General features: G+C 46.1%; 1 protein-coding gene across 2 annotated transcripts; it reads right to left on the reverse strand.

Annotated features, from left to right (window-relative positions):
* Positions 1 to 383: 383 nt before the first annotated feature.
* LOC105054861 (5-amino-6-(5-phospho-D-ribitylamino)uracil phosphatase, chloroplastic) lies at positions 384 to 6,057 on the reverse strand. Of its 2 annotated transcripts, none has more exons than XM_010936484.4 (3): positions 5,908 to 6,057; positions 4,187 to 5,589; positions 384 to 772 (listed from the first exon to the last, which is right to left on the reverse strand). In XM_010936484.4, coding segments are annotated over exons 2-3 (1,161 nt in total). In that variant the 5' UTR covers positions 5,347 to 5,589; positions 5,908 to 6,057; the 3' UTR covers positions 384 to 771. The 2 variants fall into 2 exon arrangements, with proteins under 2 accessions (XP_010934786.1, XP_010934784.1); XM_010936482.4 differs by lacking the exon at positions 384 to 772 and adding an exon at positions 3,013 to 3,330.
* Positions 6,058 to 16,486: the final 10,429 nt, after the last annotated feature.

Below are 16,486 nucleotides of genomic sequence, written 5' to 3' on the forward strand. Positions count from 1 at the left end.
CGAGCTACAAATGCTATGTAGATTGATCTACAGCTTGCATTCTAGTTGCGGACTGCCAAACAAACAAATTAACCCGTCTTGCAGCTGGATCTATAGCAAAGTCAACCTATAACATCTCACACAGCCTTACTTCATTATCTATCATCCAGTGCTATACAGCGGTTGGAGCTTGGTGCAATACGGCAAGATCGGACATTCACGTGGAAGTAGGCTCTAGTTTAACCAGTTTGCAAGCGGTTTAGTCACGCGAGAAGCACCATGTCATTAATGGATAATCGAGCGAGCACTGGATTGGGGAGGTAGAGTGTTTTCTTGGAAATGACAGATCACCCTGCCAAAAAATGGAACCAGACACAAAAAAAAAAGAAAAAAAAAAAGGAGAGTAGGGTAGAACCGGGGATGACCATGTCAAAAGTTCATACCGCACGACAAATTTCCAAATTTAGAGGAAATCGCGAGCTTGAAACAGGTTAAGAAAAAATTGTTATGTTTGTAGGCTGCAAGCCTGAAGCCACCCACCAACTCGAAGAACACTATAATTCGCACTCTGTCACGCACTAAATCTTGCAGAGGTTATCTCAGGTTCTACAAGCCCTTTTTCATGCTGGCATAGGCTAAAGCACGGGCAATTCAATTCAAGATGCAGCTTGGTGCGGCTCAGAATGAAAGGATAGCCACCTCCATCTGGTACAGTTCGCAATACCCGGCTTAGGCACAATTAGTTGTGGCTTGATTCGGTGTACATGTGTCTTATCATTGGTTCAGGTCATATCTGGAACATAAACAAAATGAACAAATAATAATTCGTAACACTCCCGTGGTAAGTTGTTGGCACCCTGAAGAAAAGTTTTTTTTACAAAAAAAAAAAAAGCACTTTCAAGCAATAATCATTACATAGCATCAAAAATTTACAGTTTACATTTCCAACATCAATCAGCACCTTGATGGTGCTCATAAAAAAAGAATAAATAAATAAACAGAGAGACTAAGGCCGCAAGCGAAGCGAGTCAGGTTCAATCAGGGTGGGCAAATCCAGTCTATATTTGAATCATGTCAAAAAGAAGGAAAAAAAAAAAAAGATCCAATTTCGTTCAAGTTAGATCAGATCAGATCTCATGTTAATTTTACTAAAATCGGGTCGAATCATGTCAAAAATAATCTAAACGTACATAAATTGATTACCCAGTCATACTATTACCCAGTCATTCTATAAACAGATTATATAGTAAAATGATCATAGGGAATATGCAGACATTATCAAACACATTCTGCATGACATTTGATAGATAACCACACACAATTATAACCAAAAACATAAACTATTGATGACTTAAAAAAGGAAAAGAAGACTAATTTCTCGTATTCCAAGAGGATCTTGAACGCATTGCCCAGAAAAAAAAAAATAATAACAATAAAATAAAGAAAGAAAGAAAGAAAGAAAAGAAGGCTGGGGGATTTGAACTACACACGCAAAATAGTTTTGAATATATTTGAAATACATAGAGAGAGTTTTAAATCAATTTGGGTTGGCTCTTGTTCAGATTGGAAATTTAAGGATCCAAATCCAATCCATATCCAAAATGGATCATGTTTCTGAATCCAAGCTTAATCACATAACTTCAATTCAGGTTGAACTGGATTAATTTTGGACCAATTCCACATCAGAAAGGGTAATCCAACCCATTTGCTGCCCTTAGTCGAGGCAGCAGCTTAGCTTAGGTTGCTGATTTATAGTGAAGTTTCACAGTTATTTGGGCTCAAATCTTGCTTCCATCAAGCATGGGAAACTCAAAAGGACAACATTGTAGCTTAAATCCAAAGTGCAAAGCAACGACTTGCATACGTTGTACAGCATCAAAGATCAGGTTGTTCATTTGGATGGAATAAGGTAAACAGATAAACAGAGAGCAGACCAACTTGTTAACAGTCATGTAGGAAGAATTGTGCATGATATCTTCTGGCCGAGCAAGACGCAGCAACAACTTACACATGCGACCCCTTGTAGTGATGACAATACACCATGGATTGAAATCACCAACAGTAAGTTTGGTTTAATTCTAGACAACAGTTATGACCTGTTTGCCACTTCTGTAATTATGGACATGGTACAATTCCCTGATTCTGCTTCTGAGCTTATCTTGTATACAATAACACAATTTTCTTCAACAGTTTCTAGCAGTGCAAAAACTTTGGACAATTTGGGGAGAAACAAACGTCCATAGTTCAAAACATGCATTTATTGGATATGAATAACAAGTCTCAGATGCAGGTTTAAATACATCACCAGAAAAAAAGTTACTTCCTCGTCATGTTTTACATCTATTTATGGCTTAGAAATGATAACAGGTCCAGTTAGTTGATACACCATGAATCTAAGTGCCATTTGTCTAAGAGAGAAACAACAAAGATGCATTGCATCATCGATCCATTATCTCAAGATCTCCAAATTATTTAAAACTTCCATTATTGGATCATAATTCATCGACCAAATTATTGAACAAATTATTTCTGAACAACCAAACAGTTCATAATTATGTAACAATCAATGAAATTATTCACACATTACTTATGACTTATTCAACTAATAGTACCATGGCATTGAATGCCTAATTATATGTGTAGTTCTCGATGTAATTGCCATGGCAGCTGTCATTATTGGTAGTTGTATTGTACCCTCCCTCACGCTCTTTTGCAAGTCCTGCCACGTGCTATGTAGTTATTCAATTCTTTTGTACATTTATTTTTTAACAATTCCTGATTTTAGAAGGGCAAATTTTCCGCATATTGACCAAATCAATTTATTCCCAGATAAAGTATTCCCAAACGGCAAAAATTTGCTGCAATGAATTCATAGTTTCATTGTTAAGTCAATAATATATAAAGGTGTCAGCTGTTATCAAGTTTGTTCTTCCCCATTCTTTTCTATTCCTTGATGTTGATGAATTCAAGCTGATGATTGGAAGTAGCAATCCCAATTTCCGTCAATTGAAGGCAAAAGAATGTGACAGTATATCCTAAAATGATGACCTCACATTCCACACCAGTTTAAACCTTGAAATGTCATAAATATATCATGCATATATGCTTGCTCAGACCAAAGGGGATTAACATAACACTAAAAAGTAGATGGAAGCGTCCATGCTGAGCATTGTTTAGCCCTAGTGGCAAAAGCATGGTAATCTAGATCTTTTGCTTATATTAATACACGACCATATGCCAATCAGTCTCATGCCTTATCAACTGTCCAGACAATAATTTACATAATTTAGCTCCATCAACACATTCACGTTATCTGTTTAGCCCTTTCATCTGTCACAACCATGTAGTGCCCTGTAGTATTTTACATCATCTCATAATTTAGATATCATAATTGCACAACAACTAATATGACTAGGTTAATAACAAGATCATGAAAGGTTCTCTAGCCAAAGTAGTATAATATATGAATGCAGCCTATCAAAAATTTCTCTCTTTTTTTGGAGAGAAAAAAAATAGAGGGAAAAACATGTTGAATGATAGCATAAAATATAAAATCAATTTCTACTTACCTTGTCATCTTCAAAAAGACAACAGTTACCGGAATCATGGTTCTTCATTTAACTAAGATTTTCCCCTATCTGATAAAAATGTGGGCAAGTTCTTTGGTTAAATTTTCAGCAAGAATGCAGCAGCGGCTATATTTAAGAACACAATCCTGTCAATGTTGTCCCCTAAAAGACTTACATTCAACTAACCCATGTGAAATTTTCTTGGGCGACAAACCATTACATACCAATCCATCACTATTAGCAGAAGTATTGACATGATATATAAATTTCAGCAAATGTAGGCCCAATGCAGACCGCCTACCAACTGATTTTTTTTCCATGAATTTAGTGACAAATCTGTCCTCAGAAAAGAAGAAATTACTGACACATCATCATATATTAATCCACCATTACCAGCAGAAGTATTATATCAATACATAAATTTCAGCACATGTAGCCCAATGTAGACCACCTAACAACTGATTTTTTCCCCTCCTTATTCTATTTATATTTAATATATATACAGTGTTCTAAGGAGGCAATTAGATAATGACATTTTACAAATCTAAGGAGTAAGCCCCCGTTTCCTGCTTACCTTAAGAATCAATGTTATGCACAGGAACAGGGAAACAATAAACTATACATGGTAGAATTCTTACCAGAAGAAATCATCAACACCCACTGATGAAGATCGAGATGGGTCTTCTTCCTCCTCCAATTCGACCTCCAGCTCTCCCGAATCAAACTCTGGAGAGTCAATATCAGCAAGGTTCTTCAAGTCGACGATAGAGAGCTCATCGAGACGCCTCACAACAAGGTCTGCTGCACCAAGCTCATAAACCGGGTGCTTACTTGCAACGGCCACACACTTCATATGGGCATCATGCGCTGCCTCCACCGCTGAATTGGAATTCCCAAATACAATGCACCGCTCTGGTATAAAATTAAGGAGCTGTGCTGCATACACAAACATCTCTGGATCGGGCTTCCCCCTATACACATCCTCTGCTGTCACAATTGCATTCAAGAAGCTTTGCACGCCAACAGCCTCGATCGCTTCTTGGAGATTCTTTCTTGGACGAGTGGATGCCACTGCAATTGGAATCTTGTGATTGACAAGAGTACTAATGAACTCCTGTGACCCAGACCTTATCTGATAGAATCCACCACCTTGGAGAGTTTGGTATATCTCCTCCTTCCGAGTGGCTAATCTTCGTAGCTCTGAGGGATCCCGTGACCAGCATAGAACTTCTGAGATCGCTTGCTCATTCTTCATACCCTCTATTCTCTTCAAGACAAGGGCCAGGGGAGGTGATTTCCCTTCTTCTTGGGCCAGTACCAACCATGCCTGCTTTTCCAAATTGGGATCATCTTCAACAATCACTCCTTCCCACTCGAAGATCGCACCCAACCACCCACAGCCCATCCTTTCTTGCCGAAGCAACGGATTATGAAGCTTTGGATTGTCAGCCTTGTTGGATGGTGGCCACAATCTACCAGAATTCAACCCCACATCTGTGGTATAATCGAAATCATGAGGCATCTTCCGATCTTTTGGAGAAGGCACCGCTTCCTTCGTCAACTCCATCGCCAATGATTTGATAGTTGAAACCATGAATCCCTCAAATTTCTGCATGGTTACCGTACCAGGAGTAGTTGAAGAGCAGATCAACCGCCGACCCATGAACTGTTTGCAGAAAAGCTGGCACCGCACAAACCGGGAAGGCTTGTGGGAGGCATCTCTGAAGCAAATCCTCCTTTGATAGGGCAGGCGATGCCCGATAACAGACGTGCTCGCACCGATCGAATCGACCATCATGGCAAAAGCACAGCCACAGAGCAGCTCAAATATGGTGACAAACGAGCTCCCTTTTCTCACCCCCTCCTCCTCGACGAATCCCTTCCAAATTCTTGAGGTGAAGCTATAAATTCAAGAAAATCCTCCGAAGACCAACCCTAATACCCCTCTAAAAAAGGGATATTCCTTTGATTGCTTTCTGGACCAAAATTCTTCAATTTCTCTCAAAATTCGTAAACCTTGCCTTTCTTCTCGCTCAAGAAACTATCAAATCAAACATATAAACCATCCATCAAATCAAATGAGGAAAAGAAATTCAAGTTGGACATCTGATTTTTATCACATAAACAAGAAGATTAAGTCAGGAGAAGAACAAGAACCATCAGTCACTACCACTTCCAAAACCCAAAAATAAACAAAATCATCTCAGACATCAAACCAAAGACGAACAAGAACTCGATCGTTGCAGACATTTCATTATTTACAAGAGAGCTTCTCGTTCAATTTATATATTAATTCCTTTTTTTTTTTTTTTTTTTTTTTGTGATCACCGAGAAGAAGGGAACGGGATAAGAATAGAACCTGGAGAAAGGCCGTCGATGGCGGACCGAACGGTCAACAAAGAGGCGGAATCGACGCCGAATCGAGAGGAAGGGAGAGGGAGAGATATTGCGGGGTTCCTTCCTCGAGCGGTCTTACTTTCTTGCTTTATCTGTCTCCAAAGTTTTTATTCTTGCTTCCAAGTCCACCGGGTGGGCCGGTTATCTCCGCTGGCGGCGACCGACACGCGTCCGTGTTGGAGAGGGCATGTTGTGGAGGACGATCCCGGAATCAAGGCAAGGTGGAGCCTGCCGGTGCACAGTTTCCATATCCACTTCGGCTGGTGACTTTTCGCACCTGACAATTGAATTATCTACAATCCTGCCATTCATGCGGCTGCTGTACATTTCGGGAAGGATGCAGATCGGTTTGGTAGAGAACAACTCGAGTCTAAACCAAAGCAACTTGCATATGATTTACACGCAGACGTTGGATCCAAATTTGAAGTGGATTTTGTATTAGTTGCACTGGAAGTAATTAAAAACAAATAAATACAATTTATTTTAAAGTCAGTAGTCCAAATTTTATCTGTCTTTTTGAGTTTCTAATCAACCCAGACTTGAACATTATACTACTCATTAGAGACCCAACTCCGTATTTGAATAGATAAAATGCAGTGAGAAGATGGTGATGAGACATAGATACAAAAGATGGAGATAAGAATTAATGATGATGGTTGACTAGTTTCGCTATTCATGTCTCTCTTTTGGGGAACTAATTTTTATTTGGTGAAAGCATGTCTATCTTCATTAATTAATTATAAAGTAGTCAACCATCCAACTAGCCGCTGCAATGATATGAAGACCGTTATCTTAAACCGTAGCGTGGACTTTTCTTCCAAGCAATCAAAGCACATATTCTTAAGAACAAGTCAATTAGCACGTTGTCCACGGTGTGAACAGCTGCCCAACCTCATGCAAGCCACATCCTACCGTCCATTCAACGAGGGCCCACAAGTATGGCTTCTATATTATCAGGTGGGGAAGCCAAAGAACTGGTTGTTGGTTATTATGGCTTAAATTCTATTTACGTGCTTGAATCAGGGCCACATGAATCATCATATCAAACGCGCCACTTCCGTTCCAGATACATCTTCCATGGGCTACCAACGTCACTGCACATTTCAGCAGTGCTTGTCTGCATTCCAAAGTGTCTGCTAGCGAGCAGGAATATTGTAATGCTGGAAACTCAAACTGCAACCTCATTTAGAGAAAGAGTTCATGATTCTTATTGTGACCAGTGTTATTTGTTATAGTATAAAACAACTTCTTTTTTGTTCAGGTTCGACTCAACTGCACTTATTTGAGAAAGTAAGATAATAATGCAAAAATAATGATAATTTCCCAGACAATACTGATATGAAGAACTCAATTAAAGAATATTGTGTTATTGAGTTGCATAGGAAATGTCAAATAATGGTTGTATTTCAATGACAAAGTACTGGTTAAGTAAGGTTCATTATTGAAACATCGATTACATGCATATATACACACGCAAGTAAGTCATAAAGGCAACCGAAACCATTAGGATAGCCGTTTAGTTAATATCTTTGTGGTGGCAGTAGTTCTGAAGCACTTCTCCTGGAGTCTGGCCAACAAGCATTCACAACAACCAAAGCCAGAAAGGAGCTGAAGAATAATGGCATTTGCCTGTAGAAGGGATCTCTTGGTGTCGTCTTCTGCTGAAATAAAAACTCATGCACTCATGCTCTTATGATCTTGTTGGGATATACCGGCCGATTCCTCTCACGCCGACTCACTGTCGGTCCCGTCGGACCAGCACCCGACTCTGCCGACCGACGACTGCCGACACCGACCGACCGAGCATACGTCGGTCGGACAGACCCTCTCCGCTCTCGACTGGCCGAACTGTGGAGCTCGATATCCGACTCCCGCAATGCGCTCGACTGATCATCGGAGGGTCCCTGGATTTTCACCCGACACCAGGCACCGACATACAGTCGGTCGACTCCTTCAAACGCCGTACGACTGCTGGAGACTGTCCGTCCTAACAGCGGCGTGCGGCATAGCCATCTTGGGGCATTATCCCACTTAAGGCATGGGTCAATCCTAGTGATTTGACAGCCCCACGACGATTTGACAACCTCACGACGATTCTGACAGTCTTCGGCGATTTGACAGTTCTCCCATTGTCCGCGCCATTAATGACGGCGTCATGCTGCACTCTACTATAAAATGGAGAAGGCAACAGTACTGAAAGAGGTTTCTTTCGAAACCCTGAACTCTTCCTCTCTAGCTCTCTCTCTCCCTTTTGCTGGACTCCTTGATTCTTTTCTACTGTTGCCTAGTCTCCTCTCTGACTTGACCGTCGGAGGGTCTCCGCCGGAGTCACCTCCGGTCAATACGGACTTCTTTTGCAGGCACTCGCTCCCGACGATCAGATGATGAGGAGATTGATCGTAACAGATCTTATCACTTATTGGGTCTTGGATGTATTGGTGAGGTCGAACTCAACCCAACAGTTGCAATGTTCATAACATTGAACGTGCTCGCTATTCATGTTGAGTAATTCTGAGGTGCATCCATTGAGAAAAATAAGGCCAACGTAATCTTAATTAATTATATACAGTGAACTCTTGTACAGTAAAGTGGGAAAAAATAATATTAGAAAACTTAAAATGGAATTTGCTACTCTTTAATTGTCAGGAATGCAGTCATAAAATAAACAAATAGTCCAAAAAGATGTAATCAAGAAAAAATAATTTCTTGAAATCTTAGTGCATGTTAATGAAAAGGCACATGCGAAGACTCATTTCTTGGCAAATGGTATCTTATTCCCTCGGTGAAATGAAGCCCGATGGGACATGCTCCCCCGTTTTTCTCTCCATCAAAATAGAACAAAACAAAAGAAAAATAAAATTTTGGCATTTTATCGTCAGGTAGATCAGATTTTAATTCCAAAATAATTTCAAATTCAAATTACAACAGAGACGGAGAGAGAAATTTACTTGGCAGCTCCACCTGATAGCATACATGATTCTTTAATACCATAATAGATGTATTTGCGTGGAGGGTAAAGAAGAAAATTCAATCCAATAGGGGATCCACCAACAACATATATCCCCTGAACACCTGCATCTAACTACTTTCCTAATCCCTTCAGATCTATGATATATTTTCATCTGATTTTCTCTTTGGGACTACATTGTACGTAGTTGGGACCTGTTGGAATATACCGACCGACCCCTTTTACGCCAACTCACCTTCGGGCCTATCCGACCGATATCCGACTCTACCGACCGCACCGACCGACGACTGCCGACAGTAGCTACCGACATTATCCGACTAAAGAAGTCTCGGTCGGGCAAACAGACACATTCTGTTCCCGACTAGCCGAGCGACGGAGTCCAGATTACCGACTCACTGTCGGACGGGGGTAACAGCCGACGTCCGACTCCCGTAATGCGTCGGACCAGCCGACGGCGTCCTCGAATCTTCACCCGACGTCCTGCAGCCGAATACCGACGTATGGTCGGTCAGCTCCCCCAAACACCGTACGACCGCTATGGGCTGCTGTCCTGACAAGGACATGCGGCGTGGCCGCCCTGGAGACATCGTCCTGCCAAGGACATAGGTCAACCCCAGTAATTTGACAGCCCACGGTGACTTGTCAGTCCGCGGCGACTTTGACAGCCTCTGACGATTTGACAACTCTCCGATTGTCTGCGCCATTAATGGCAGGACCACGCCGCGCCCTACTATAAAATGGGAAAGGCAACAGTGTTGAAGGAAGAGGTTTTTCTAAGCTCCTGGGCTCTCTCTATTTTCCTAGCTCTCTCTCACTGAGCCCCTGATTCTTTTCTACTGTTGCCTAGTCTCCTCTCTGACTTGACCGTCGGAGGGTCCCCGCCGGAGGCATCTCCAGTCAATGTGGACTTCTCTTGCAGGTGCTCGTTCCCGACGACCAGGCGACGAAGAGATTGGCCGCAACAGGTTTGGCGCGCCAGGTAGGGGGCGATCACGACCTCCACAGAGCTTGAAAAATTCTTTCGAGATGACAAGAATCAGGGCTCAGCGATCGAAAGCCACCGGATCGGCGAGGCACTCTTCCTGCCGGGAAGAGGCCTCTCCTCCACCCTCCATGGCGGAACCCAGCTCTCCGCATCCTGTGGTGACCACGGAGGCGCAGATCGCGGCGATCGTGCGGCAGATGACTGTGCTGACGGATGCAGTCAAAAGCCTTCAACAACAACCGACTCGGTTGCTGCACTCGCCGGTGGAGCAACCGGCGGTGCACTCGATGCCATCCAGGAGCAGCCACCGACGTCCGCGTCGGTCTCTGTCTCTTCCTCAGAAGCAGCCGTCTCAGCATTCCCACCAAGAAGGGGAGAGGCGGCCACGGCATGACACCCACTGGTCTCCGCGTCCCTCTCCTTCCCAGCTGGTGTGAGCGAGGAAGGAGAAGTGGCCGCGGATACCATTCGCCTCCTTCTCAGATTCATCGAGAGATTCGACCCCTGTGGTCTCCCAACACCGACGGATCGATGACTACGAACGTAGGTTCGAAGAAATCGACCGTCGGCTTGCCCAGCTTCAGGTGGACGGACAGAAGTCTTCAAACGACGTCGACTTCCAAACCGCCCAACCTCTCTCCCGACTCATTCTCGACGAGTCGATTCCTAGTCGGTTCAAGATGCCTCATGTGAAGCCTTACGATGGCTCCACCGACCCAGTTGACCATCTGAGAGCTACAAGGCTCTCATGACGATCCAAGGGGCAACCGATGCCCTCCTTTGCATCGGCTTCCCTGCCACACTTCGCAAAGCTGCCAGGATCTGGTACTCCGACCTCCGCTCAGGAAGCATCCACTCCTTCGGACAGCTCGAGCACTCTTTCGTGGCCCATTTCAGCACCAGCCGGAAGCCGTCACGAACCTCGGACAGCCTTTTCTCTCTCAAGCAGGAAGAAAATGAGACGCTCCGACACTTCGTGATGCGATTCAACGTGGCCACACTTGAGGTTCGGGACCTCAACGAAGATATGGCTATCTTAGCCATGAAGAGGGGGCTAAGAGAGTCCCGATTTACATACTCCTTGGACAAGACCCTTCTCCGGACATATGCCAAACTGCTGGAGCGCACGTACAAATACATGCGCGCAAACGAAGGAGTTTCCGACCGGCGCCTGATCGAGACCAAGGGTCCGAAGGAGAAGCGAAGGAAAGGTCGGGCTCCTGCCGAGCCTAGCGGGCCCCCGACCGACAAACAGGTCTCACCCCGATGATAGAGCCCGAGATCACCCCAGCGATAGAGCCCGAGATCGCCCCGACGGCGGAGTCCGAGGTCGATGCATCGCAGATATGACTCCTATACTCCTTTCTCTGCTCCTCGTGCGTAAATTTTGATGGAGATCGAAGGCGAGGAATATCTGCGACGGCCCCCGCCTTTGAAGGCAAAAGGCCTCGACCGACGAAAATACTATCGATTTCATCGAGGCCACGGCCACAACACTGAACAGTGTATCCAACTCAAGGATGAAATCGAGGCCCTCATACGTCGGGGGTATCTCGAAAAATTTTGAGGGAGCCCGCCGACTCGACCCGTCCCCGACCGACGATCCCAATCGACTGAAGAGGCAGCGAACAAGCAGCCTACGGTCGGGGTCATCAACATGATCTCCAAACGACTGGACCGGGGGACGACTGCTGGAGGAGAGTCGATGAAGAAGCTGCGCCAAGATGATGTAATTACTTTTACAGATGAAGATGCTCGGGGAATCCAAATTCTCCATGACGATGCTGTTGTTGTCTCGGCAACAATAGCAAATTATGATGTAAGAAGGATCCTTGTTGATAATAAAAATTCGACTAATATTTTGTTCTACTCGACCTTCTCTCGAATGCGACTGTCGGCTGATCGGCTCAAGAGAGTCTCTGCACCCCTAGTAGATTTTGCTAGAGATGCTGTCACGGTGGAAGGAGAAATTACTCTTCCCGTGACAACAGAAACCGAACCACGATAAAGCACCGTCCACCTAACCTTTGCGGTCGTCCAAATACCTTCGGCCTACAACGCTATACTTGGGAGACCCGGACTAAACGCCCTCAGAGCGATAGTCTCGACGTACCACCTGCTGGTTCGGTTCTCGATCAAAAATAGAGTCGGAGAGATGCACGGAGATCAACAGCTCGCTCGACGATGCTTCCAAATCTCTGCTCGAAGCAATGAATCGAAGGACTCCCTGACGGTCGACAAGTTAGACCAACGAGGAGAGGAAGAACGGGGCAAACCGACCGAACAGCTGGTTTCCATCCCAATAGCGGAGAATCCCGAACGAGTGGTCTGGGTCGGATCCCAATTATTCGACCCTAAGCGATGGCAGTTAATAGAATTGTTGAAGGCCAATGCCGACGTATTCGCTTGGTCGGCAGCGGATATGTCCGGCATCCCCCCGGAGACGATGACTCACCGACTCAACATCGATCCTGGAATGAGGCTGGTGAGGCAGAAGAAGCGATCTTTTGCTCCTGAAAGACAGAAGGCCATCGACGAGAAAGTGGACAAGCTACTCGAGGCGGGCTTCATCAGAGAAACCACGTACCCCGATTGGCTTGCCAATGTTGTCATGATAAAAAAAACCAACGGGAGTGGAGGATCTGCATCGACTATACCGATCTGAATCGTGCCTGCCCGAAGGACAGCTTTCCACTTTCGAAAATCGACCAGCTGGTAGACGCGACATCCGACCATCGACTGCTCTACTTCATGGATGCCTTTGCCGGATACAATCATATCCGGATGGCACCCGAAGACGAGGAGCATACAGCCTTCGTAACTGCTAAGGGCCTTTACTGCTACAGAGTAATGCCCTTCGGACTGAAAAATATCGAAGCCACCTACCAGCGACTCATCAATAAGGTCTTCAAAGATCAAATCGAGCACAACATGGAGGTGTATGTAGACGACATACTGGTAAAGAGCGCGCAGACTTCAGATCATGTCCAAGATCTTGAAGAAACTTTTCACACTCTTCGACGACATCGGATGAGGCTGAATCCGACTAAGTGCGCCTTCGGAGTGACTTCGGAGAAGTTTCTCAGATTCCTCGTTTCTCAGCGAGGAATTGAGACCAATCCCGAGAAGATAAAGGCGATCCTCGACATGCGGCATCCGGATACTAAAAAGGAGGTACAGCAGCTTAACGGAAGGATTATCGCGCTCAGTCGATTCATCTCTCGATCGGTTGAGAGATGCCTCTCGTTCTTCAAAACCCTAAGGCAGGCGAAGGACTTCTCTTGGCCAGACGAGTGCCGGCAGGCCTTCGAGGATCTGAAGAGATATCTGGCCTTCCTGCCGCTGCCTGTAAAGTCAGAAGTCGGAGAAATGTTGTACCTCTACTTGGCAACCTCCTCCGAGGCGGTTAGCTCGGTGCTCGTCCGAAAGAACGAGAGCTAAATTCACCAGCCCATATACTACACCAGCAAAGTGCTCCACGAAGCTGAAGTTCGGTATTCAAAAGCGGAGAAAATGATATTCGCCTTGATCGTGTCTGCACAACGACTCCGTCCGTATTTCCAAGCGCACGCTATCGTGGTCCTCACCGACCAGCCTCTGAGGACGATCTTATGTCGCCCCGACACATCAGGACGATTGGCGAAATGGACGGTGAAGCTGAGTGAGTTTGACATTCAGTACCGACAGCGACCTGCCTTGAAAGCCCAGGTTTTGGCCGACTTTATTGCGGAGTGCCCGACAACCGACCAAGAATCAGAAGTCGAGCGCTCCAAAGAGGCTGCAACCTCTGAGTGTAACCCCGAGTCTACCTGGGTGTTGCACATCGACGGAGCTTCCAATGCTCGAGGGAGCGGGGCCGGATTCCTGCTCACCAACTCGGAGGGAGTGGTTATCGAGTACGCCCTTCGATTCGACTTCAAAGCCTCAAATAATCAAGTCGAGTATGAAGCGCTCCTCGCTGGCTTGAGAGTAGTGAAAGAGCTTGGGATCGACAGCCTCAGAGTCTTCTCCGATTCCCAGCTGATTGTGGGACAAGTCAAAGGCGAATTCGAGGCGCGAGATCCGACCATGGCAAAATATTTTCAGAAGGTGAGAGATCTTGTGGCACACCCGACCATGGCAAAATATTTTCAGAAGGTGAGAGATCTTGTGGCACACCTCAAGTATTTTGAGATCTCTCACATTTCCAGGTCGGAGAACACTCGGGCCGACGCACTCTCCAGGCTTGCGACATCAGCCTACGATACTTTGGGCCGAACACTTGTGGAGAGTCTCGAGTAATCGAGCATCGACAGGGCCGAGGAGGTGCTGCAACTGGTGACCGAACCGAGCTGGATGGATCTGATCGTTCAGTATCTGACCGACGAAACCAGCCCTGAAGACCCCGCGAAAGCCAAACGACTCCGATAGGCGGCCTCCCAATATATCATGATGGATGGCCGACTCTACAAAAGATCGTTCTTCCTTCCCTTGCTGAGGTGCCTGGGACCGATTGACGTGGACTATGCGCTCAAAGAGGTGCATGAAGGGATCTGCAGAAATCATTTAGGGGGCAAATCCTTGGCCTACAAGGTCCTACGGCGGGGTTACTACTGGCCCACCATGAAAAAAGATGCGGTTGAGTTGGTTCAGAGATATGAGCCGTGTCAGAGGTACGCTAACATACAACACCGACCCGCCAACCAGATCACTCCCATTGTCGCCCCGTGGCCCATTGTCGCCCCGTGGCTCTTCGTCTAGTGGAGAATCGACATACTCGGTCCTTTCCCTCTGGCATCTGATCAAAGAAAGTTTATAGTCGTTGCATTCGACTACTTCACTAAGTGGGTGGAAGCCGAACCTCTGGTGTAAATCACCGAGCGAAAGATGAAAGACTTCATCCAGAAGTCCATCATCTTCAGGTTTGGACTACCGCACACTATTATCCTGACAATGGATGATAATTTGACAACCGAGACTTCCAAAAGTTTTGTGCGAGATTTCATATCGCGCACAGGCTGACCTCGGTTGGGCATCCACAGTCCAACGATAAGGTCGAAGTAACCAACCGAACCATTCTGCATGGACTGAAGACCTGACTGAATGATGCCAAAGGCCTATGGGTTGAGGAATTAAATTTCGTCCTGTGGACGTACCGAACGACACAACGTGTCCCGACCGGAGAATCTCCCTTCAGCTTGGCCTATGGGACGGAGGCGATGATCCCACTCGAGATCGGACTACCATCGACTAGAGTTGAGCAGTACTGCGAGCCGGGCAACTCCGAGTGTCGAAAAGCCGGCTTGGACCTCCTATCCGAACTCTGACACGAGGCTCAACTCCGCATGGTTTCCTACCGACAAAGAGTGGTCCGATACTATAATGCTAAGGTTAAGCCAAAATTTTTCAGACCCAGAGACCTGGTCTTAAGGAAGGCGGAAGTTTCGAAGCCTCTAGACCAAGAAAAATTATCTCCGAACTGGGAAGGGCCCTACAAGATAGCGGACACCTACAGGCCGGGAGCTTACCGACTGGAGACTCTAGAAGGAATGGCCATTCCTCAGACTTGGAATGCCGACAACCTGAGATTGTACTACCAGTGAACTCTGTGTGCCCTTGCTCGGAATACAAACTCAGTTCCAAAGCTTCGGAGTCTAGAATCTCGGCTCTCCAATTATGGGTCGGCGCTCACCAGTAGTACGAGCCCCGATGCCCCGACTTGGGCCCAACGTTCCATTGGGAATCTACGGCCCGATCGCCGATGACGCGTCGGATTCTTACGAGAACCGATATATCTACGTTGGTGGAAGGCCGGCGATGGCGATGAAACCCCCCTCAGTGGAAGCCACACTCCTTCCATAGTCAACTCTCGAACTAGACGACAGGCTAACTCACCGACTTGGCTTTGGCCAAGAGAGGCAAAACGCCAACGCGACCAACGTCGTGTTCGCGACATACCGATCAGGTCACGATCGGTTGAAGGGTATTCGGCTTACCACCGTTTATCACACGTCGCGATGCATATGCCCGACAAAAGTCGGACAACGGATGACCGACTTGTCATCGTTATCTTAACCGAATGCGTCGAACACTATTCGGCTATCAAGTTCCGCAGGGTGATCGCGTTAACAAGCTACGTCCGAAGGTCGGTTGACACCCGACTCGACGCGCACTCCCGACCCAGGTCTGGGCCTCGGACGCTCGACCTACACCCTCGACTATCGGATCCTATGGTAGTCGGGACGCCGGTCTATGATCGGAGCCCACTCTGCCCTATTGGCTATTTCGGGTAGCTACATGGGATCCCACCAGACATCCTAACGAAGTATGTCGGGCCTACTGCTTGCACGCTCAGAGGCGTTTCAGCGAAACATGCATTTCAAATCACACGAGAAAGAAAGTTGAAAATTTTCAATTTCATTCAAGTTAAAGCTGGATATTACAAAGCTGGGCTGAAACCCGATTACAAGCGCCCGAAACAAAAACAAAAACAATAGGTGTTCCGACTATTCGTCGAAGTCAACCTCTTAGACCGGGAGGGGCTCGGGGGCGATCGGCATGCCCGCTCGGGTCAATGTAGGGTCGGAGGTCGGGGCCGCCTCACCCTCG

The sequence above is a fragment of the Elaeis guineensis genome, chromosome 12, assembly GCF_000442705.2.
Source record: "Elaeis guineensis isolate ETL-2024a chromosome 12, EG11, whole genome shotgun sequence".
Taxonomy (NCBI): domain Eukaryota; kingdom Viridiplantae; phylum Streptophyta; class Magnoliopsida; order Arecales; family Arecaceae; genus Elaeis; species Elaeis guineensis.

Excerpts from the sequence above, each read along its gene's own strand:
- LOC105054861 (XM_010936482.4), bottom strand. The coding sequence starts at position 5,346 with ATGATGGTCGATTCGATCGGTGCGAGCACGTCTGTTATCGGGCATCGC. Across the intron at positions 3,331-4,186 it reads GGTGTTGATGATTTCTTCTG|GGCACTACATGGTTGTGACA; the intron begins GTAAGAATTCTA and ends AAAATACTACAG.